This window comes from Rhinolophus sinicus, linkage group LG03, assembly GCF_036562045.2.
Source record: "Rhinolophus sinicus isolate RSC01 linkage group LG03, ASM3656204v1, whole genome shotgun sequence".
NCBI classification, from domain to species: Eukaryota; Metazoa; Chordata; class Mammalia; order Chiroptera; family Rhinolophidae; genus Rhinolophus; species Rhinolophus sinicus.
This window is the reverse complement of record NC_133753.1, coordinates 24,194,051-24,214,692: the sequence shown is the minus strand read 5'-3', so window position 1 is coordinate 24,214,692 and position 20,642 is coordinate 24,194,051. Positions and strand designations below refer to the sequence as shown.

At 54.1% G+C, this 20,642-nt stretch overlaps 1 protein-coding gene and 1 long non-coding RNA gene across 3 annotated transcripts in view; one reads left to right on the top strand and one right to left on the bottom strand.

Annotated features, from left to right (window-relative positions):
• Positions 1–20,642, bottom strand: part of LTBP2 (latent transforming growth factor beta binding protein 2) — a 98,416-nt gene that overhangs the window by 5,460 nt on the left and 72,314 nt on the right. Inside the window, exons 13-31 of one of the 2 annotated variants that reach the window (XM_074327209.1) lie at positions 20,191–20,210; positions 18,910–18,949; positions 17,922–18,020; positions 16,734–16,862; positions 15,880–16,008; positions 13,215–13,334; positions 8,259–8,378; positions 7,055–7,177; positions 6,704–6,829; positions 6,140–6,265; positions 5,133–5,255; positions 4,908–5,033; positions 4,357–4,479; positions 3,533–3,664; positions 3,101–3,226; positions 2,381–2,524; positions 1,313–1,504; positions 1,121–1,204; positions 242–370 (exon numbers count right to left, since the gene is read on the bottom strand). In XM_074327209.1, the coding sequence (XP_074183310.1) occupies positions 242–370; positions 1,121–1,204; positions 1,313–1,504; positions 2,381–2,524; positions 3,101–3,226; positions 3,533–3,664; positions 4,357–4,479; positions 4,908–5,033; positions 5,133–5,255; positions 6,140–6,265; positions 6,704–6,829; positions 7,055–7,177; positions 8,259–8,378; positions 13,215–13,334; positions 15,880–16,008; positions 16,734–16,862; positions 17,922–18,020; positions 18,910–18,949; positions 20,191–20,210 (2,211 nt within the window). The remainder of the gene's footprint in view (positions 1–241; positions 371–1,120; positions 1,205–1,312; positions 1,505–2,380; positions 2,525–3,100; positions 3,227–3,532; positions 3,665–4,356; positions 4,480–4,907; positions 5,034–5,132; positions 5,256–6,139; positions 6,266–6,703; positions 6,830–7,054; positions 7,178–8,258; positions 8,379–13,214; positions 13,335–15,879; positions 16,009–16,733; positions 16,863–17,921; positions 18,021–18,909; positions 18,950–20,190; positions 20,211–20,642) is intronic. The other variant, XM_074327210.1, reaches the window with a different exon arrangement.
• On the top strand, positions 11,379–14,806 carry LOC109448339 (uncharacterized). The gene is made up of 3 exons (XR_002137500.2): positions 11,379–11,672; positions 13,602–13,740; positions 14,082–14,806. It is a non-coding gene; the product is annotated as an uncharacterized LOC109448339 (long non-coding RNA).

Sequence of the window (20,642 nt, the reverse complement as noted above, 5' to 3'; positions counted from 1 at the left end):
CCCTCCCTTGCTCCAGCCCAGCCTGGAAGGTCCCTTCCGCAGGGATACTTTTCCAACAGGTCCTCACGTACAGACCCTGAGAGCCCCACAGCTCCCCTCACCTCAGACCTGCCGGCAGCGGCCCCCAGAAGGGGGACTCCCAAAAAGAACGGGGCTGGCTGGCAGGGCTGGGTGAGTGTTCAGCTGTGGGCCTAGGTCAGCTGTGGGCCCAGGGGTGGGGAGGGGCAGCGTGCGTCCTCACCCTCACACTTCCTGCGGGTGGCATCATAGTGGTAGCCAGGATTGCACAGGCAGATGTAGCCAGGCACCGTGTTGAGGCACCGGCCATTCTGGCAGAGACCAGGCCCGAACATCACACACTCATCCGCATCTGTGGGAAGGCAGAGCTGAGGTGAGGGGAAGGTGAGCAGCAGTGTAGGTGGTACTTGAGACTAGTGGCTCCGAAGCCAGGCTTGCTGGGTTCGAATCCTGGCCCTGACACTTGCTAGTTGGGTGACTTCGGGCAACTTGCTTAAATTCTCCTTGCCTCAGTTTCAACCTAAAAAATGTAGACATGACTCAACCTCTTATGGTTGTTATGAAGATTAAAATGTTAATACATATAAGGTACTTAAAGTTGTGCTTGGCACATAGCAAACACTTGAGGAAAACTACTTCATTTTCTATTATTTCCTTCTCCATCTTCAGGATTACGGCACTGAAGGGCTCACACCTAAACCACCCACTTTGAGTATGGGTTCCCCAAAGTTTCTGGCTTTGCAAGTGTGGCCAGGGAGATAAGCAGCTGCCTCTGGCCTCTGTACAGCGGCACTGCCTGCTTCCCACTCTGTCCCTGTGCCCTGTGGCTGGGTTGGTCAAGGCATCACAGTAGTTCTTGGAGGGTTCAGCCTCGGGGGAGCAGAAAAACCGAGGTGGGGTTGTCTGGACACTCCAAGGGAGCTCCGGTCAGAACTTCCAGCTAAAACTCTGGAGCTCATCAGCCCTGGGACAGAAGTGATGGAAGTGACCTAGGAGGTTGGGGCTGCATGCATAGCTCCCCTGGGGACCTCTGGAGCTCAGGTGAGTGGAGCTCCAGCTCAGATGAATGGAGTTTGGGGATCAGGGTCTGTAGGGAAGTTACCTGTGTACGTGGTCTGTCCAAACATCCAGGCCCCTTCCACAGGGATGTAGCCTTTTCCACTGGGGCAGATCTCACTGAATTCGACTGTAGGGAGGCATCCAAGCTTAGAGAGAACAGCACTCTGTCCCCATTCTCCCAGTATCACCCTGCAAAGCTGACCCTGAGAGGATCTGGGATCCTCAGGGCCCTTACCTGAGTCCTCGGCTGGGCAGACGTCACAGGCCTCTCCCCAGCTGGCACCCTGGGTGCAGCAGCATTCAGCCTTCGTGGTATTCCGGCCCAGAAGGCTAGAGCAGGGCGGCTGGCCCTTGTGCGCAGAGTAGCATTCCATGCGGATGGGGCCTGAGACGTGGTCCCCTGCGGGGGGCGCAGGGATACTCTGACCTATATATGATAGACGCCCCTTGTTATTGTGTGTTCATGGCCCTCTGGGACACCCTAGTCTTTACAAATTTCACATTTATATACCATTTTACAGTGTACAAAATGCTTTTACCTATATTATCTCACTTGATGTTCTCAACAACCCTATGAGGTGGGCATTATTATCATCAGCTCACTTTACTGATGAGGCAATTGAGGCTTCGAGAAGCTAGGTGACTTGCCACAGCCACCAGCTGGTAAGTGACCCCAGTTCCTCAGGTGCCAAAGCCCCTGCTCTTTTCAGTATACCACTCTTCCTCCACTGCAGTGGGCTGCCCCCAGGCCCTGCAATGCCACATGGGCAGCCCTCTGCCCACGCCTCTGCTTTATACTCTACCCCAGCCCCTCCCACTCTTCCTTGTTCTAGGTCCTGCTCTCTTTTCCCCAAGTTAAAGAAAGCCAGCTGAGTTCTAGTCCAGCCTGGGGTGAGAGGCTGAACCCAGCAGCTCCTGGGGGGAGTCAGAAGAGGAGAGTCTAGCTTAGCTCAGCCTCCAGGCCTTCCTTAGCCGGAGGGCTTCCAGGGGTTGGGTTGAGGATCCCTCCAAGATCCCGGGACTGGTGCCCTCAGCTGGCCTCAGAGCCTCCTGAGCCTCCTGTGGTGTCTTCACAGCCCTGCAGCCTCCTGAATATTTCCTGCCCTGGAGGAGACCCCCCTCTTGTCTTGACATTTGCTGCACTCTCAGACTCCTCGGCCTACCACACTCCTTTCCTAAGCTGCACCCCTATCCACACTGCTCCGATCTTGGCCCAGGCTCCCTCTCAGGAGCTGGAGCAGTGGAAGAGTAAGCCACAGAGCCGTTGTGCATCCTGGCTGGATAGACTATGGGGCATGCTCACCTCCAGCCACCCGCGGGCGGCAGTGCCCCTCCTGAGTGTCATACTCCTCCAGGTCGCTGGCACAGAGGCACAGGAAAGAGCCCTCCACGTTTTCACAGAGTGCCGCCCCACACACCGCCAGCATGAGCTCACACTCGTTCACGTCTGGCAGGCATAAGGACAGGCTCATGGGCGGAGGAGAAGAGGCAGCCCAGGCCCTGCCCCTGCCTCCAGCGTGGTGGGCCAATATTCATCCTCCCAAAAGGAAGAGGCTAGGTCTCAGAGGGAGAGCAGAAGTGGGTATGAGATAGCAGGAAGGAGGAACAGGTGAACAGAGGGCATGGGAAGGGAGAGAGAAGGAGAAGGGTGACAGACAAGGGCCACTAAATGGACAGAGGAGGGATTCCTCCCTGTGCACATTCTCGGAACGCGCCAGCTAACACTCTGTGGTCTCTGGAGAAGGGTGGAGCCTCCATTGATGTGCTTGCTCCCCCTGCTGGTAGGATGTGGCCACGCTTTCCCTACCAACCTGGCCAGGGTGCCAGTGGGAGGGTGAAGCTGAAATCTCCCTTCCTTGCCCACTCTAAGAGGACCCATTATGGAGCCGTGACGGCATGAACATTTCAGGAGGAGGGCTCTAAGGCTTCTACCCAGGACAGCCAACATCGGTGGAGATGGGAGAAAGGGCCTGAGGGCCTGCCGTTCCCTGGCCCACACCCAGCTAGCCCGCAGGCTTCTCACCAACGCACTCCCAGCCTGAGGATGAGGTCTCGAAGCCCTGGTCACAGAGGCAGCGGAAGGAGCCCTCGGTGTTGTCGCAGAAGCCATGGCTCCCACACACAGTGTCATTGGCACACTCGTCTATGTCTGCGGGACAGTGGAGACAAGAGTGTAGGGGGTGCTCTCACTTGCTCCCTTTATTTGCTGGGAATACTTATTTATTTGGTCTATTAACACTAAGATCTGTGAAAAGTAACTCGGAAACAGAACAAGAAAACTGTAACATTAACATTCCTCTTCAATTTTTGTGTAAGGCCTGCTGTATGGAATATATAAAAAACTTCAAAACTTCAATTGCAAACATAGTGTCCTCGGGAGAAAATAGTTGCTAGCTGGATACATGAAAGTAGGTGTCCTCAGCATTCCCACCTCTGACACTTCCTCCCGACTCACCAATGCAGTCTCCAGTCGGGGCCATGTGGAAGCCAGGCGGGCAGCCCAGAACACAGCGGTAGGAGCCAGGGCTGTTCTCACACCTCCAGGCCCCACACACGGGTGCTCCGTAGTCCTCACACTCGTCAATATCTGTCCCCAGAGCCATGAGAGGGGACAGAAGTGGCCAGGTTACTGCTCTGGCCCCACCTCTCTGCCATTACAAGGTCATGCCCACAACCACGCTGCCCTTGATCTATTCGGCATTATTGTGCTTATCTCAACCTCAGGTTCAGAGTCATTTCCCTGACCCAGCAGGGATGAATGTCTAAAAGAGAGTTCTGTGCTATTTAGGAAAGCACTGAGCCCTTAGCCTTTTGTGACACTCCTTTCCCCCACCCTCTCCTCCCTACATCAGAGCACTTTATGTTTCTTTTTATATAAATAAAACCTTCATCAAAGTGTATTACAGAAAGTTGTCTTCATAACTGTCTCCCTTGCTCAATTTCAAGATTGCCCATAACTGTCTATTTGTCCTAGCAAAAAGACATTGAACCTAGCAGGTTTTTAATAAATGTCTGTTGAATCAGTTTGGCTTTAAAAACTAGATAGTGTGCTCTGCTAGCCCGAGGATTATGATTGTCTTCATTTTTGTCATCCTCGCTCAGTCCCTTAGTCAGCAGAGGCTCAATAAATGCATTCTCCATTGGATGATTAATCTGTGGAAAGTGCTCTGCTTCCTGGAAGCTGCAGTTCTTGGTCCCAGGGAGCCGAAGACCAGGCAGGGGTCGAGGTGGTCAGAAATGGGCAGAGCCCTGTCCACCCCCCCACCCTGGTACCCTTACCCACACACTCCCCGCTCTCTGGGGAGGGCTGGAAGCCAGTTTCACACACACAGTTGAAGGAGCCCTCAGTGTTGACACAGCTCCCTCCCAAACACCGGTCTTTGACTGCACACTCGTCCACATCTAGAACAGAGACGCCTGTCAGCAGACCCAGCCATGGGTCCCTAGGGCCCTGGGCAGCTTCCTCTGGGCCCTAAGTAGCCCCCAGGGGGCCAGGGAGTGGCTCAGGGTAGGCTAGGGCTGGGAGATCTGAGGAAGAGTTCAGAGCTGGAAGCCCGAGGCCAGGCTGGGGAGGAGCCCTGGAACTAGGGCTCTGTCAAGGGGAGAAGGGTGACACTCAAAGAGCTCAGAGGGCAAGTGCCTGCTGTAGACATCATAGAGAGGCCCTGGTGCAAGGGTCCCGCCCTGACACTTGGCTCCCTCTCATCACTGTCAGCCTCCCATCTTCCTAACCACGGGTGGGACCAGGAGAATTTTATTTCAGTACTCTAGACATAGCCTCTAGCACCCCCTGCTGCTGGCAAGTGGACATGGCCACGCTGGCTTCTTACCCAGGCAGCTGGTGCCTCCCTCTGCGCTGGCAAAGCCGGGTGCGCAGAGACAGAAGAAGGACCCCTGGCTGTTGAGGCACTCGCCATGGGGTGCGCAGTACTCGTCTCCCACACACTCGTCCACATCTGCAGGGAGAAGATAGGCAGTGGGTCTCCTGGGGATGCTCCCACCTCCCCATACACTCACTTCCTCCAGTCCCTGGTGGGGTGACCTGAGCAACTCACCCTCACACACGGTGCCATTGACCAGCTGGAAACCCCGGGGACAGAGGCACTGGTAGGAGCCAGCCATGTTTTTGCACTCGCCTCCCAGGCAGCTGCTCTGGAGGTCTTCACACTCATCCACATCTGCAGAGTCACACAGGAGGAAAGAAGCTACTGGCAGCACCTCCCAAGGACAGGACGATGGGGAGGACTCCAGAGGACCTGTCACCTGCCTGAGGAGTCCGGCCCCAAGGAGCATCATCCCTTATGAAGCAGCATAGTTTGGAGGAGCTGGGGAGGGAGGCTTTGGGGAGCAAGGTGACTGCAGCTCCCTCCACTGTCGCTCCTGCTCTGCAGGCCTCCCTGCCTCTGGCCGAGCTTCTCCAGTTTCCCACACTATTCCCACCTTGGGCACACTCGGGCTTTCCCAGCCACCCTGGCTTAGGCTGGCCAAACCCCACTGCCTTTCTGGCTGAGATGGCTTAGATTTTACTGAGAAGCAATAGGAAAACAGATGAGAACCAAACCAAGGAAACAGATACAGGGAAACTGAGAAGGTAACAGAAACCAGAGTTTTCAAGTTGGCCTGCAGATTGCCTGGTATAGGCCAGTGTTTTTCAAAATACCGTCCCAGCACCCACCCTGACGAGGAACTGTTGGGGAACTTGTTAGAAAACAGATCCCAACCTCCCCTGCCCCCAAGAGAAGTTATTTAGCACATCTGGGACAGGCCCAGGAAGCTGCATGTCAGACAAACTGCCCCAGTGGTGCTGGTGCACAATGAAGCCTGTGATGCAATGGCTCATTGCCCCCTAGACCCAGATCTGCAGTCGCCTTTCCAAGTCCTGTTGTGGGAGGGCTGAGAATAAGTGTCCCAGCTAGCCACCATCCAAGCTGGACAGAGGGTCCCCTGGTCTGGGAACAGCACCTGCTGTGTCCTGGCCACTCCCTTCTGGGAGGGTGATGGCTTAGTGTCCCATATCCCATCTGTGCTCTCCTCACCTGCGGGGGGGAGGGGGGGCTCTCACCTTCACAGGTGTGGCCCAGGGGGCTGGGCCGGTAGCCCTGGTCGCAGTCCCTGCAGGAGAAGGAGCCAGCAGTGTTGGTGCAGACTCCTGAGGGGCAGACTCCCGGAAAGGCACACTCGTCCAGGTCTGGGGCAGACAGTAGTTGGTCACTCCGGGGCTTGGGAGGGCTCCCTCCACCGGGCAAGGCAGGAACCTCCCCATGCCTTTGGCCTCCCTCTCTGAGTTTATAGAACTCTCTCCAGGCCCATGGGGAAGGGCAAGCCTTGGCTGTGGAACTTCTCTAGGCCAACCCCAGCACCCTCTCCCCCGAACGCTCCTGGGGCAACTCCACTGTCAGCTTCCCTCTTGTCTCTATGACTGCCTTTTCTTTCGGTCTTCACCTCTAAACTTTGGGACTATGATAACAGAAGCTCTTCTTGGGGCCACGTCCATGTATAGGGTCCTCTAGCCTAGCCTGAAGGCCCTTCGCATCAGTCCAAAGCTAGGGGACAAACAGAGAGTTCTTGGAAGGTAAGAGGGCCTATATTCTTTGTCCCTCTCTGCCAACCCCGTCCCCAGGGTTACCTTCACAGGCAGTGCCGTCTTCATTCACCCAGTACCCACTTTCGCAGGCTGAGCAGGCAAAGGAGCCCTCAGTGTTGAGGCAAAGGCCCGTGGGGCATGAGGAGCGGCTGGAACATTCGTTGACATCTGAAACAGGCCATTGAGTTCTGTGTGGGACTCTGCAGGACAGATATGTCAGGACAGCAGGGACTGACAGGTAGGCAGGGATTGGGCAAAGGACAGGTCTTGGCAGTGATGTCTTGGGTCCACATGGTTAGGGATGCGGGGCCGGGGGTGGATTAGGAGTGTGTGCGGAGGAAGGAGATACAAGCTGGTTTGCTGTGGAGCAAGGGCGCTCCAGCATCGTCGTACCTTGGCAGCCCTTCTCATCTGAGGTGACCTCGTAGCCCTGCTCACAAGAGCATCTAAAGGAGCCCTCCAGGTTGATGCACCTTCCATGGGCACAGACCCCAGGGGTCAGACACTCATTTACATCTGTGGGAGAGAAGGCCAAGATGGTGGGCTGGCCTCCTCTCCTTCATGCAGCCCCCTTTCATCAGGCTTACAGCATCTCAATTACGAGGCCCAGGAATCACCATTCAGAGGAGCTATAGGCCACGCTGGGAAAGCCATGAGGTCATCCCCGCGCCTGACACCACCCACCTCTGCAGGGCAGGGTGCCCTCCCCACCGAGCTCACTTCAGTTAACACAGAGCATGCTGCATACATCCTAGAAAAGGGGGCCAGGTCCCCCAGCCCTGGGGCTGCTTTGGCCCACCTGAGGACACCTGCAGGAAAGTGTGCAAGACCCTTGACTCATCTTACAGTGGGTCTGAACCTCTCTGGCCCCCTCCCTGCCAACCAACTTAGAATGGTCTCATGTTCCCGGCCTAACAACCAGCTTCAATAGGTGAGTGGGCAAAGCAGAAAGAGGCCAAGCTAGGCCTGGGTACATGAGTGGCAGTGTCAAGGGCCTGGGAAATGTCTGCCCTCTCCAGGGCCTCAAAGCATCTATTCACAACTCAGTCCCTCCTGACATTCTGAACCCCTGACCCTTCTTTCTGCGGGGGCACAGGCGAAAGAACATTCCTCCTACAGCTGCCATGCAGCCCCCTGTGGAAGGAGAAGAGCACCCACTGCTTCGTCGGTGTTGTTGTTTAGACACTGCTGTTGAGACGCAGAAAAGTAGAAGACCCCTCCTCCCTGGAAACCAGATTGGGGTCTGGCTGCTACATCTCAACACCAGAGTCAGCCTCTTCCTAAGATGCTTGTCACTTCACTCTACCCAGCAGGAGCCAGCCACAGAAGCTTCTGGGACCTTGTACTATAGCTTCTGAACAGATATGGCCAAGAAGCCAAAAGGACCTGCACCCAAGCTGGTTCTGAGGGCAGAGCACCAGTAACTGAAGCTTACCCATCTCATGCCCATGGTCATCTGGGAACCTGGCCGGATCATGGAGAATAATAGCCTCCAAGACACTCCCCTCTGCCCACCTCTTTCTCTCCCTGTGTGTGGGCTCAACCAGAGGTCCCAAGGTCAGACAGTCCTCTCAAGGCCTTGGCAAGCAGTCCTCACCTACGCAGCTCCCGCTCTGGCCCCTGTAACCCTCCTCACAGGCCAGACAAGTGTAGGATCCGGGGGAGTTGACGCATTTCCCATCAGGGCAGGTGCCAGGGTGACGGCATTCGTCAATATCTGCAAAACAACATCCCTTCCCTTGGTCATCCATCCCTTGGGAACCACAGCACATGGGTGGGTCTGTGAAGAAGCAAATCCGTGACCCTGCCCTTGGTTGTGCAGAGGGAGGGATTCCAGTTTCTATACAGATGGAAACTAGGAAAAAGTGAGTGTTGTCCTGTGTTCCCAACTCCACCTTCCACCCACTGTCCTGGACAAAGATGGAAGAGAGATGGAAGAACTTTAGAAAGGGAGACACCCTGGGTGGGTGTGAGAGGATGTGGTTACCATGAGCTGTGGGAGGGTGAGCGAGCTCTACTTCATGAGCAGGATTTTTGGGAATGGCCTTCATATTTCCCTTGGAGAACTCCTGTTCCTTTACAAGTAGTGACAATTACTGGGATTGTGCATACTTGGAACAGCAGGCCCCAGAATAGATCACCAGCCGGGCAATGAAGGCATAATGGGTTTCCTTGCGCCAGAAAATAAGGACTGAGGATGACCCCCAATCTTGGATGTGGCCAAGACCAGCCCTGAGACTGATGCAGAGAGAAGGGTGAACACTGGCATGGTTTCTCTGCTGGAGGGCAGACTCTTCTTCAATCCAAGAACCATATAGGGCTCCCAGCACCCACTCTGGTGAGATCGAGGAAAGTCAACCATAAAGGATGACCTCAGTACCAACAGGACAAGCAGGGGAGGAGGGGGTCCATGGAGGGAGAGGAACAGCAGTCCTGGGACAAAGACAATAAAGAGGAGGATGGAGATCTTGTTCCCAGGAGCTGCAGGCAGGGTTCTTTTCCAATGGGACCTGGCATCTTGGGGAGTCCATATCCAAGGCACCCAGAGGACCTGGCTGAGCTAGGGAGGTCATAACACAGGGACTAAACTCTGGGTCGGGGCTGCAGGAGGACGCTGTGCTCCTCTGGCCCAGCGTTGAGGCTCCCAGTCATTACTCGTGACACACAGATCCACCAAGCTCCAGAGGAAACAGGAGGGTCTATTGTTCCTAAGTGGGTAATTGTCATTCTTTTGGAGGAAGTCGACCCAGTTATGCAGGTTCAGAGGCCCTACTGCCCAACCGGAAGACTTACTCAGCCCCATGGAGGAAAATGCAGGAGGCAGGGCCAAGGGTCAGAACACAGGCTTATTGCAAAGGGACTAAAGCCAGCAGCTGTCATTATAGAACAGAGCATGGGCCCTGTTATGGGTGGATGGTGAAAATGAGTCTCCCCTGGAGTCATTTGGTCTACATCAAAGTCCTCTGTCCCAGGGAACTGGGACCTCTCAAGACCAACACTTCACGCTGAGGGTCCAGAAGAGGAAGACATTCACAGGGCAGGTGGTTAGTCAGGTGGGTATTTGCAAAGAGATACCCAGAACTACTAGGCAATCTTAGGACGAGGTTCATCTGAGATAAGGCTCATTGGAAAGAGGGCAGCCAAGAGCCCTGAGTTGGGTTGTGGTGACACCACGCTAAACTATTCTAAGTGCTTCTGTAAAGACAGAGATGGAAAGAATGAGACAGAGATGGGGGAATGAAAGATCTAGGACTGCCAACTTTGGCCTTCCAGAAGAAAGCATCCAGTACCACATCCTGCTGACCTTGGCTGAGGTACCGGAAGGAGGCCGAGCAAAGGTATTGGGAAAGATAAGCAATCTTTGCTTCAGGGAAGCGAGACTTTGGGATGAAGAGAAGGAAAATAAGGAAGAGGCAAGGATCCTCCTCTAAGATCACGCGGAGAAAAAAAATTAGTTTTGGGGCCTCTCCTGTGGGGATCAGTTAGTGTAGGAAGGAGATTAGAATTACCAGCAGCAAAGAGCCCTGGGGTCTGTCCTCCCCCAAATGTTCTGGGCACTTATGTGGAGGTGATGCACGGAATGTCTTATGCTGGGCCTTAGGACACTTGTAGTCCTAATGCTGTTCACTAAATATTCCAGCTCTCTGCTTTGGACTAGTGCTGGCCAGTGAGCTATGGGTAGATATGCCATGTGTGATTTATGCACCAAAGCATGTAATGGTGTACAACCCTGCAGAGTGCTATTTCTTTCTTCCATGGAGACTAGCCACTTTCAAGATGTTGGCTCTTCCTTTAGCCTGGTTCTAGAGTGAGGAAATGTGGGGCAGGGCACCAGTGGACCCACGATGGACATATGGCCTTGGTCAGATATAAGTTTGCTGTATTCTGAGTCACTAAGATTAGGGCTGTTTGTTAATGCAGCATAACCTATCCTCTCCTGGCACACCATTACTGGTTTCCTTCTTCAAACCAGAGTCCCAGCCGGAGAGTATCACACGTGAGAGGTCTGTCAGCAAGTGGGAGAAGAAGAGCAGAAGATCAAAGCAGCCCTGAGCCAGGGGAGGCCTCTTCTACATAGGAGCTGCTAGCTAAACCAATCAGAAGGAGCCAGATAAAGATTTGGATGAAGTGGAGACCACTCCTGACCAGTCTGTGTTAGAGGCACTGGATCTAACCGCACCAGATATCCTGAGGCTGTTCTCCCAACCCCTTGGTGCCTGGACTGGAGCCAGAGTTTTCTGCCTGGTCTAGCACTTGATTTTTAATGTTAAGATCATGGCATGTTTTGGTAGGTTTTACCCTGGGTGTCAGGGGCAGGAGCTATCATTCTTACTTATTGCTATATTCCTGGCCCACGGCTGGGACACAGCTGGCATTCAGCCAATGTTTGCTGACCAAAGAATGAGACCATGTGATTAAAACACCACATCCTCCTCATATGAGGCTGCTGAAGAGACCCCAGAAGACCCATGGAAACAGTCACCCCAGGGACCAGCTTGCCGAGCTGCTGTCTGTACAAGGATTCTGGAGCTTCTCTACCAGCACTTCAGTCTGTGCATGAGGAAACATAAGGGCACTCGCCTCTGTACCTTGTGAGAGCACGGGGTGGGGAGGGCACTCAGTCATGGGCCAGAAGCTCAGGTCACCTTGGATATGGGGGTGGGTGTGGGGGTGGGGACAGTAAAGCCCTGGCAGCCTGCAGGAGAATCTAAGCCCTTTCCGTGGGAACCCAGATTCCTGGTACGACGGAAATGCCATTGAGACTTTGGATGGGCCGCTATCCAGACCACTCAGGCCTTTCACCAGAGATTTTGAGTTTAGTGGAGAAAGTGGTTTCTTAGTTGGAGGAAGAAAAAAGAGAGAGAGGAAATTGACCGGGTTACCAGGGTGACAGGCTGGGCCTGTGGTTACTGATGAAAATCTGGAGAAGAGTGCAGGCTGCGTCAGTCTTTCTCTCAACAGACTCAGAGTGTCTGCCCTGGGCCAGGAACAGCCTGACCTTCCAGCCCAGGTATGTCGGGAACCTTTCCTCCAGAGGGGAAGGGGACAATCCAGAAGCATGGTCTGGGGTACAGGGGGAGTCTAGATGTGAAAAGAATGGGGCCCTCAGATAGTAATACTACCCCTAGTCACTTAGGGTCTGTATGTGTGCGTTGCATGTCTTAGCTTATTCGGTCCTCACGTGAGCCTCTGAGATGCGCGTTGTGGTTGCCATTTTCAGAAATTGAGACAAGAGCCAAACCCAGGCCCGTCTCTGCCAGAGCCTGTGCTCTGAACATAGACTGGTTAGGATAAATCTGATCCTTTTAATATCCTGGTAATGTTTTGGTTCATTTCTTTTCATTTTGCTTTTCTTTTTAATGCAGTCTTATGTCAGCTTCATAACGTGACACCGAAATGAGGTAACCTGTCAGGTAGCACAATACCTGGCTCCTCGTAGACCCCCACCAAATGCTGACTCCCTTCACTCTCCATTCTCCTGGAACATACCAGGCTGTCTGCCTCTATCACACTCATGAGGAAAAGGGGTTCCGGCTCTGATCATGCTTAGGCTTCAGTTTTACAGGGGGAGCCCCAAGAGGGAAGTATTGAGAAGGGAAGGTGACATGCGGGGTGAGGGTGTGTGCAGACAGAGAGCTGTCTGTCCTGCTACCCCAGCCACCTCTCCCCGGTGCTAGGACCTTCTAGGACTCCGGACTTTGCTTCTGCAGTAGTGACATTGGGAAGAGGACTTGCCCTTCACAAGGCACACAAGCTCACTCCTCACCTCTAGGACCCTCTGAATCCAGGCAAGTCCTGTCCAGGAAAAACCTGGAGTCTGCGAGGAGGCTGGCCCCAACCTCAGGTCCAGGGCAGGATTTCTCTTCAGGAAGAGCCTTGATTTACCCTCATTTATTCTAGTCTCAGACAGTCTTGGGAGCATAGAACCCAGGCCTCTTGTAAGCATTTGACACTCCAGCCTGGCAGGAAGGTGGTAGTGGCAGAGTTGCCAGGAGGTGGCAGGTGCAAGACAGTCTGTGAGGTGACCAGTTAGCAATGTCACAGCCACTTTGGCTTAAGAAAAGGAGCAAGGATTGAGGCTCATTCATTCATTCACTCATTCATTCAACTAGCATTTGTTGGGGGTGTCCAATGCATAGACAATTATCATGGGTCATCTAAGGATATGGTCCCATCCTAAGGAGCTCACAGCCTCAAAGCTTTAGCAACAAGGCCAAGGCTAAGGCTCCAGTCACCTCGCTGATAGGCTGATTCCTTCTCTCCAAACAAGGAGAGTGCTATGACTCAAAGTGAGGGGCACGAGTGTCCAGAGGGAATGTTCCCGGGGTCTCGTGTACATAAGTTGCTTGTGTTCCCTGCTTCAGGGGACGGACAGGATGCCAAAATGTCACTGAGGGGATGGAAGGGCTCAAGAATTCCCAGACAGGTCTCTCTCCATAGGAGTGGGCTCCGCATCAAGAGGCCCAGTCAGGGACAAGCTGGAAGGGGCGTTGGGGGCAACCAGTGTGTGGGGAGGGATGAGGAGAAGGTGGCGCGGTACTCGGGTCCTTACCTTGGCAGTGTCCCTTCCTGACCATGATATAGCCCTGGTCACATCGGCAGTGGTAGGAGCCCTCCGTGTTGGTGCACCGCCCCTTGTGGCATGCCTCTGGCTGCTCACACTCGTCTATGTCTGTGAACACACACAAAAGGCCTGAGTGGAGACCAGCCCTGCAGGGGTCCTGGGGATCCCAGAGGCCGAGGAGAAGGACGCCCAAGCTGAGGCCCAGGCGAGGAAGGCATTTCGGCTGCAGCCATGAGCGGCAGGGGCTCCTATGCCAGGTCTGCGACTGACCTAGCTCAGGCCCTGGCAAACTCCTGAGTTCCTTTCTCCCAGGGAGGCTACTTTTGGGGCCCATGAGGACCCTCACAGTTGTCTTCTCACCCTTCCCGTCTTCAGGCGGTGGCCCATGATCTGAGGAGGCCAGCAACGTTTCCCTCCTGACCCCGACACATCCCCCTGGGTTGGTCTGCTCCTAGAGTTCTCAAGGGCCTTCTTAAAGTTTAGGGAGCAAAAGATGGGAACAAGCAATTTCCAGGTAAGGAAGCCCAACAGCTAACCTACGAAGAGATGCTCATACTTATTAGTAAAGTGTAACTGTTACTGTAAATATTTAACATTCAAATAATTTATATTAACCAAAGATATTACTGGAATTCTGGAGATTATAATGATTAATATTAATGAATTATATAAATTCATAAATAAAAACAAAGTAAATAATTAAAATAATGGGATCGTTTTATGAGACTGGCAACATTTAGAAAGTGGATGTTATCCTGGATGAGGCCTCATAAAGCAGCGGCCAGGCCCCACTGGGAGAAGCACTGATCGCTGACCTTGAGCTCCCTCCCTCCTCCTCTCTGTTTGGTCTGGCAGAGACATCCCGGATACCCAGGCTGGCACGCAGTGGAACCCCTTGTCTGGACCACCTGCAGGAGCCACTGCTGGTCCCGGGCCAGTATCTCCGGCTGGGCCTACAGAGAACAGTGCCTCTGGCCCACAACACCTCCAAGGCCGCGAAGCCCAGAGAAGCCCCTGGCCCACAGCCTCTTCCCTCGCTAACTCCAGCCTGTTCTGAGGACTGCTGCCTGAGTCACCTTCCTGAAAGCCAGCTGACTGCATCACCACCCTCTGCTTACAGACCTCTACTGGCTGCCACTGCCTGCGGGCCAGCGTCCAAACACTTCAGCCTGGCACTCAAGACACTTCACAACTGGCCTCAGCCCCTGCCACTTCCTCCACATACCCCACGCTCCAGTCACACTGGATTTATCATTATTCCCAGCACATGCCAGGCCTGTTCACTACTCTGCTTTCTGCAGAAATGGTTCCCTTTCCCTGGAATACCTTCTGCTGCCTCTGGTCCTTCATCCTGCACGTAAGGGAATATGTTGTTGGAAGCAAACCATGCTTTGGGACTTTGATTCTGTTTCCAGCTTTGTCAACTAGGTGTAAGGTAGCTTGGGGTTTAAATTCACCAATCTGAGCCTCAGTTTGCTAACCTATAAAATGGGGATAAGGATTTCTACTGTCTGGGGTCAGGGTGGTGAGCTTCATATAATAAAGTGCTTAGGACAGTGCTGGCATATAGTAGGTGTTCATTAAGTCATTGCTACTGTTTATTCTGTCCCAGCTCAAACACCCCCTTGGGGAAACCTTCCCATATTCTTCTATACAGAACCAGTTGCTTCCTCCCCCCACAGGGCCAATTCATGCCTTACTCATCACACTACCCCCAGAGCTTACATGGCACCTGGCACATAGATGACCAGTGCTGGAGTGCTGAGCGAATGATTCATACAAGTCTCCCATTCTTTGGTTAAGGTAGGTGGGTTTGCTTCCTCTACTCCCCTTGTCCCCACAATCAGGTGAAAGGACCTGGATGGTTTTGGTCTCTGCAGACCAGACCTTTAGGGAATTAGAACCCAAAGGCACCCTGGCAATGGGAGGAAACCCAGCTGCCTTGGCTTCCAGGACAGGCCCGTTTCTGGGCTGCCCATCCCAGAAACACACTGTGCGTCCCAAGAACAACAGTGCCATTCTCCAGGTGAAGGATCCAACTGGGTTATGAGTCTTCAGGCCCTGCTTGGAAAGTGCTGCATCATATTCTTTGTGAATGTTTGCAAAGCCGTAGGTATGGCAGTATCGGTTCTGCATATAAAGGTTTGTGTTGGAAGCATTTTTACCCAGTTGTTCATGCAGAGCTTCCCAGGGAAGTTCAAAGCCTTGCAAGCATCTTCATGCTGCCGAGGACCCATGCTCCTGTGCAAAGCCATGCTGGCTCCCCAGTCAGCCGGGTGTCCCAGACATCGTCCTCATGGCTTGCCCTCTTTACCCAAAATGAAAGCAGCTCCTTGTCACTCAGAATTCGGGAACCTGGCTTTTAGTTTTCCTCCCTAGCCGTGTCCCTGGACCCTCACGCTCTTGGCTTCAGCCACAATTCCTTGGAGTTTTTGTGAATGTTGCTGCTTTTCGGATTCCTGCCTCTCCTTCCGGTCTCAGGGTAGGTCAGCTTCCTCCCAGGTGCAGGTCAGAGCCCTGCTCCTGGTTCCCACAGCCCTTTGAACTCCCTGCACGCTGCAGCATGGTGACCGGGGGCTGTGAGTGCCTGGATCTTCTTCCACCCCAGCACGATCTGGGGGGTTCTGTGCCCATGTCAGGGGCAAGGGCTTACCTTGGCATTCCGGCGTGGTCCCGGAGGTGGCTGGCGTGTAGCCAGGGTAGCAGAGGCAGGAGTAGGAGCCCATGCTGTTGACACAGCGCCCTCTTCCTGCGCAGGGATCCCTCAGACACTCGTTGTCATCTGGGCAATGGGAGATGGGGAGGGAGGTCAGGGTGGTCTTGCTTGGGCACCTGCTAGCAAACTGCCCATGCTAAGGCTGGACTGGGCACAGTGCTGTGAGCCAAGGAGGGGATGAGGGAGCAAAGGAGGCCAGAGAGATGAAACATCTCTAAGTCTAGGAGCCACAAAGTTGGCCCATTTGGCCCATTTGGGCACCAAAGGCCCTGGCGGCTGCCCCCCTGCACCTCCTCCCTGCCCCACAGCCCCTCTCCCAGTGGCCCCACGATCACTTCCTTTTTCCTTCAAGGCACAGCGGAGGTGTCTACTCTGCACAGTAGTATTGGATGGGAGGAGGGATCAGGCCCACACGTGATGCTCTGTCTTGGTCCCAAACCTGTCCCCCAGGGATGCTCTGGTGGAGACATTTACAACGAGGGCAGGTCTCGGGCTGCTCTGCAGGCAGTGGGATGGCCAGTTTGGGTGGTGGGCTAAGCTCAGAGCTAAGGCCTCCAGGCCCCAGTTGGGGATTCCTGGGGTGGCTTTCCACTCTTCTGGAGTCTTGGAGACTCATTGGATGGTGCTTCTAGAGACTGGTCTCCCCAAGGTTAAGGTTAGCTTTGTCCAAAGTGACTGTTCCCCTCCTAAACCCACCAACCACACAGCACTGCGTGGACATTCTGCTGCCTGTTCTCTTGACTCTGTTTCCTGGCCCTGCTCCCATCCAAGCCCAGGACATGAGTAAATACCCATGCAGTAGGCCTGGCTGGGGTGCAGCCGGTAGCCGGGGTTGCAGATGCATCTGTATCCATCTGGGAGGCTCACACAGGTTCCGGGGCCACAGATGTTATTGGCTCCAGAGGCACATCTGTCAATATCTGTGGGAGACAGAGCGAAGCAGGGGTTATGGAAGAATAGGGGATTGGCAAAGGCAGTGGAGTGGGGTGGGAAGAGTTTGGGGGACAGGGCACAAGGGCCTCAAAGGAGACAGAAACCTCATCCCACTCTTAGCTGGGTCCTCCCCTATCTACGTAGTATTTTCCTTGTCATTTCCAGGTGCATTTTCCTTGTTAGACTCAGACGCCTGAGCTGAGCCCTTTCACCCAGCTCATATTGCTTGCCAGGCAGAGGGGAGACCAGAACACTCCCTAGAGCAGTGCACTGAGCCCCGAGGAGAGGTCCTCGGAGCAGGTAGTGGGATGTCTTGGTTCAGGCCTGGGAAGCCGAAACCTCCACCCACCCACACTCCGAGTGTTCCATCAGGCTGCAGGGCCCTTCTTTTGCCACAGGCAATCCAGACATACCCCTCCCCCAAGGTGGCCTCAGCCTGTGGGGTTAAGAGATCAGCGAGCCCCTAGTGTGGGCACATGTGAGCTCACACACACACAGGGGGCAGCAGTGGCAACGTGGCCTTGCTTCTCTGGAACCAAGTCCCCAGACAATGAGCCTTTGAGGAATGCGCATTCCAGAGCAAGGTGGATTTGCCAGGATCTCCCCACACGGCACCCCCTCACCACTGTAGTGGGCCAGAGGGGTGGACACAGACTTTCAGGCAGTTAAACAACCTTGAGAACTAGAACCAGTTCCTTCCTGAAAGTTGGCCGTCCCCGTGGGCAGAGGCTGCCCACTGCCAGGGTCCTCAGCCGACTCAGGCTCAGTAGCCTGGAAGAGCCAGGCTCCTGGAGGCTCTGCATGCTCCCTTTCCTCAAGAAGGACCCTCTGAGTAAGACCCTCCCCCAGGAGTCCCTTCTGTTTCTCTTCCTGGCTGGAACAGTGCTCCAGAAAGGACTCCGTGTTCACTAGGGCGCCCTGTGCTCTCTGAGGTGAGGCCGGGGGCCCTGAGCGTGGGCAGGAGTTCGCTGGAGACTGTTCATCGGGTTGAGAGGCCATGGAGTTGGCTCTGGGCAGTCACACCTCATGGGGCTGGCAGGAGGTACCTGGGGAACCCAAGGTCACCAGCACATTGGTGGGGGTGGTCACTTGCTCTGTTTCCTGGGTCTCTGTAATCCCCTGTCCAGGTTGTCCTGCAGCATCTCCTGCAGAGGGGAGAGGGAGGGTGTCTTGGCTCCGTGGCCCCCTGGCTGCCTGCCTTCCGATCTTGGACAGTATTCCATCCAGAGATGCTGGCAGGGGCCCTTCCCTTCTCTGCCGTTAGGACTCCAAGAGCCATGGGTGGAGCCTAGAACCCCTTCTGCCTCCTAGCCTCCTGAACCTTGACCTGGCTCCAAATAAAGTCAGAGCATGTGAACGCTCTAATGGGTCTTAGCGCTCATCCAGTCTCTGGCTCCATTTCACCAGCAAGGAGACGGAAACTCGCAGAAATGGCCACTTGTCTTGCTGGACACAGAGCCAAAGCCAGGTCTCCTGGTTCCCACTTCAGCATTCTTCTCTTTCTGTTTGCAAAGCACTTTATAGCTTCCAGAGCTCTGCCATGAACGTGAACATCTCATCTGCCTTGGGAGGCAGCAGGGCAGGTATTAGTGTCCGTTTGACAGTACAGGAAGCGGAAGTTCGGCTTTCTGACTTTGGAACAGCACCCTGTCTCCAACCCGAGCGACTGGCAAGCTGGGCTCTGCAGAGCCCTCACTGTTCCCAGGGGAAGATAGACCACTGGCAAAGGGCTCTGGGAACATGACCAGCCAGCTAGTGCTTTCTTCTTGGTCTCCTTTCTACGCTGAGTGACACTATGAAATGCAGGCAGAATGCTGTGTTAGGGAAATATTTGCATAGCATTACTGTTTTTCGCTGACCTCCTCAGGTGTATAGGGCTCCCAGAAAAGCATTCACATGTCGCCTCGTCATCCACGACCTCATCTGATTTGAGCTCCGTGTATCAGCTCAGGTGTACTAACTCCACTACTAGATGAAGGTCTCTCCTTCCCTCCCTTTTCTGTTTCCTGGGAGCTGCTAGGAAGAGGGACTCACCTGGGACCCAGGCAGGTACTTGGGTAACACTGGTTGTGACCTGCACAGAAATGGGAGAATGTCACTCTTGGCTCCTCTGTCACCCCTATGACACTCTTCCTTCTGCCACCCTCCCTCCTGCTTCCGGGTTTCCCATCCAAATCACTCACTCACATTTTCATGCATTCCTGGCATGGATGAATTTTTACTACATGCTGGGCATTTTGCTAGGTACTTTATGTTAACTGTTTTAATCTTCTCAACATTCCTATGATAGTAGGTTATAATGATTAAATGAGCTGTGCTCGCTTCGGCAGCACATATACTAAAATGATTAAATGAGCTGGTGTATGTCATGTGCCATCTCAGTGTCATATCACCAAGTATCATATCAATGCTGTGAGCTCAGATACAGCAACAGAAGCTCCAGACGTTCACTGCCTATCTAGGGTCATGGGGCCAGTGAGGGGAAGCCAAGACCCTAGGCCACACCCGGTGTCCCTCAGCACAGCCCACGGACAGAGGCAGATAAACGGTGGGCGCCTGGAGAAGGAGCATGGGCAGAGGATGACAGAGGAGCAGGAGCGTGGCTAGAATCTGTCAGGACACAGAAGTAGAACTTCGGTCTGGGAGGACAACATGCAGTTCTCCAGGGAGAGAAGCTCATCGGAAAAACAGTGTTGGGGGACAGTTAGGTATGTAGGTTGGAGGGGCAGGGGACAGGGAAGGGATTGGCAGACTGGAGAAAGAAGAAGCTGATTCACTCTTCTGGAATGTTTTTCTAGGAGGTCACTCAGTGTTTTACAGCAGACTCCTGGGTACAGGGAAGGGAGTGGGACCCCCCTTTCTCAGTGAGGGGGTTTCAGGCTATACACAACTAGGCCTCTACTTCCCCATGAGCCATTCTCAGAGGAGACCTTGAGATTTAAGCAAATCAAGCTCAGAAAGTGCCAAATCTGAAATTAATCCACAACTAGTTCTAGACCTCATCCACAGTGTTTGAATGACAGCCAGGACTAACAGGACACATTCCTGCTTCCCTTCTGAAGAGGGCCCCGAACCATCCCAAAGAGAGCATAGAAGCTAATTGATAAACAGGAGCTGTTGTCATGGCTTCCTTTCGGGTAAAACAAGGTGTTTGGAGTAACCCTCCCGCTTCAGCATTTCTGCAAGTAAAATCCTACATGTACTCCATCCTTCTCCCTTTCCTCCCTCACGGGACACGGCCCTGTGGCCTCAGTGGCTACCAGGTTCCACTCTCTGCCATGCTTGCCCAACTCCCTTGTGGGAGGACTCACTTACCTGGCCAGCCTGAGAGTCACCTGGGAAGGAAAGGTGAGAACATGAGCTCAGGGAGAACAATCTGGGCGCCTTCTCCCCTCCACCCACCGCCAGGGCTGGTTCAATCGTGACCTCTTGACCTTGTCCCCCACAGGTCAGCAGTGGAGAGAGCTGGGGATCTTCTTGCCTGCCTCTGCCCCTCCCGCCCCCTGGGACTGGCCACTACAGGTTCCAGAATCCCAGGTTTGGAGGGCCTATGAGGTTATTCACTTGGTGAAAGGAAACCTCCTGCTCCCTTTAAGGCTTCTGGTGACAAGAGTCCCACCCCCTCCCAGGCTAGTCCCCCATCAGTCCTAGCTGTAACCCTCCTCCTGCCAAGCCTCCCAGCCACACTGGGTCACTGCCTCTCACTCTGGGTTACAGGCCAGGGGAACAGTTCTAGGAAGGAGAAGATCTGCTGCCTGCTTGCCCCA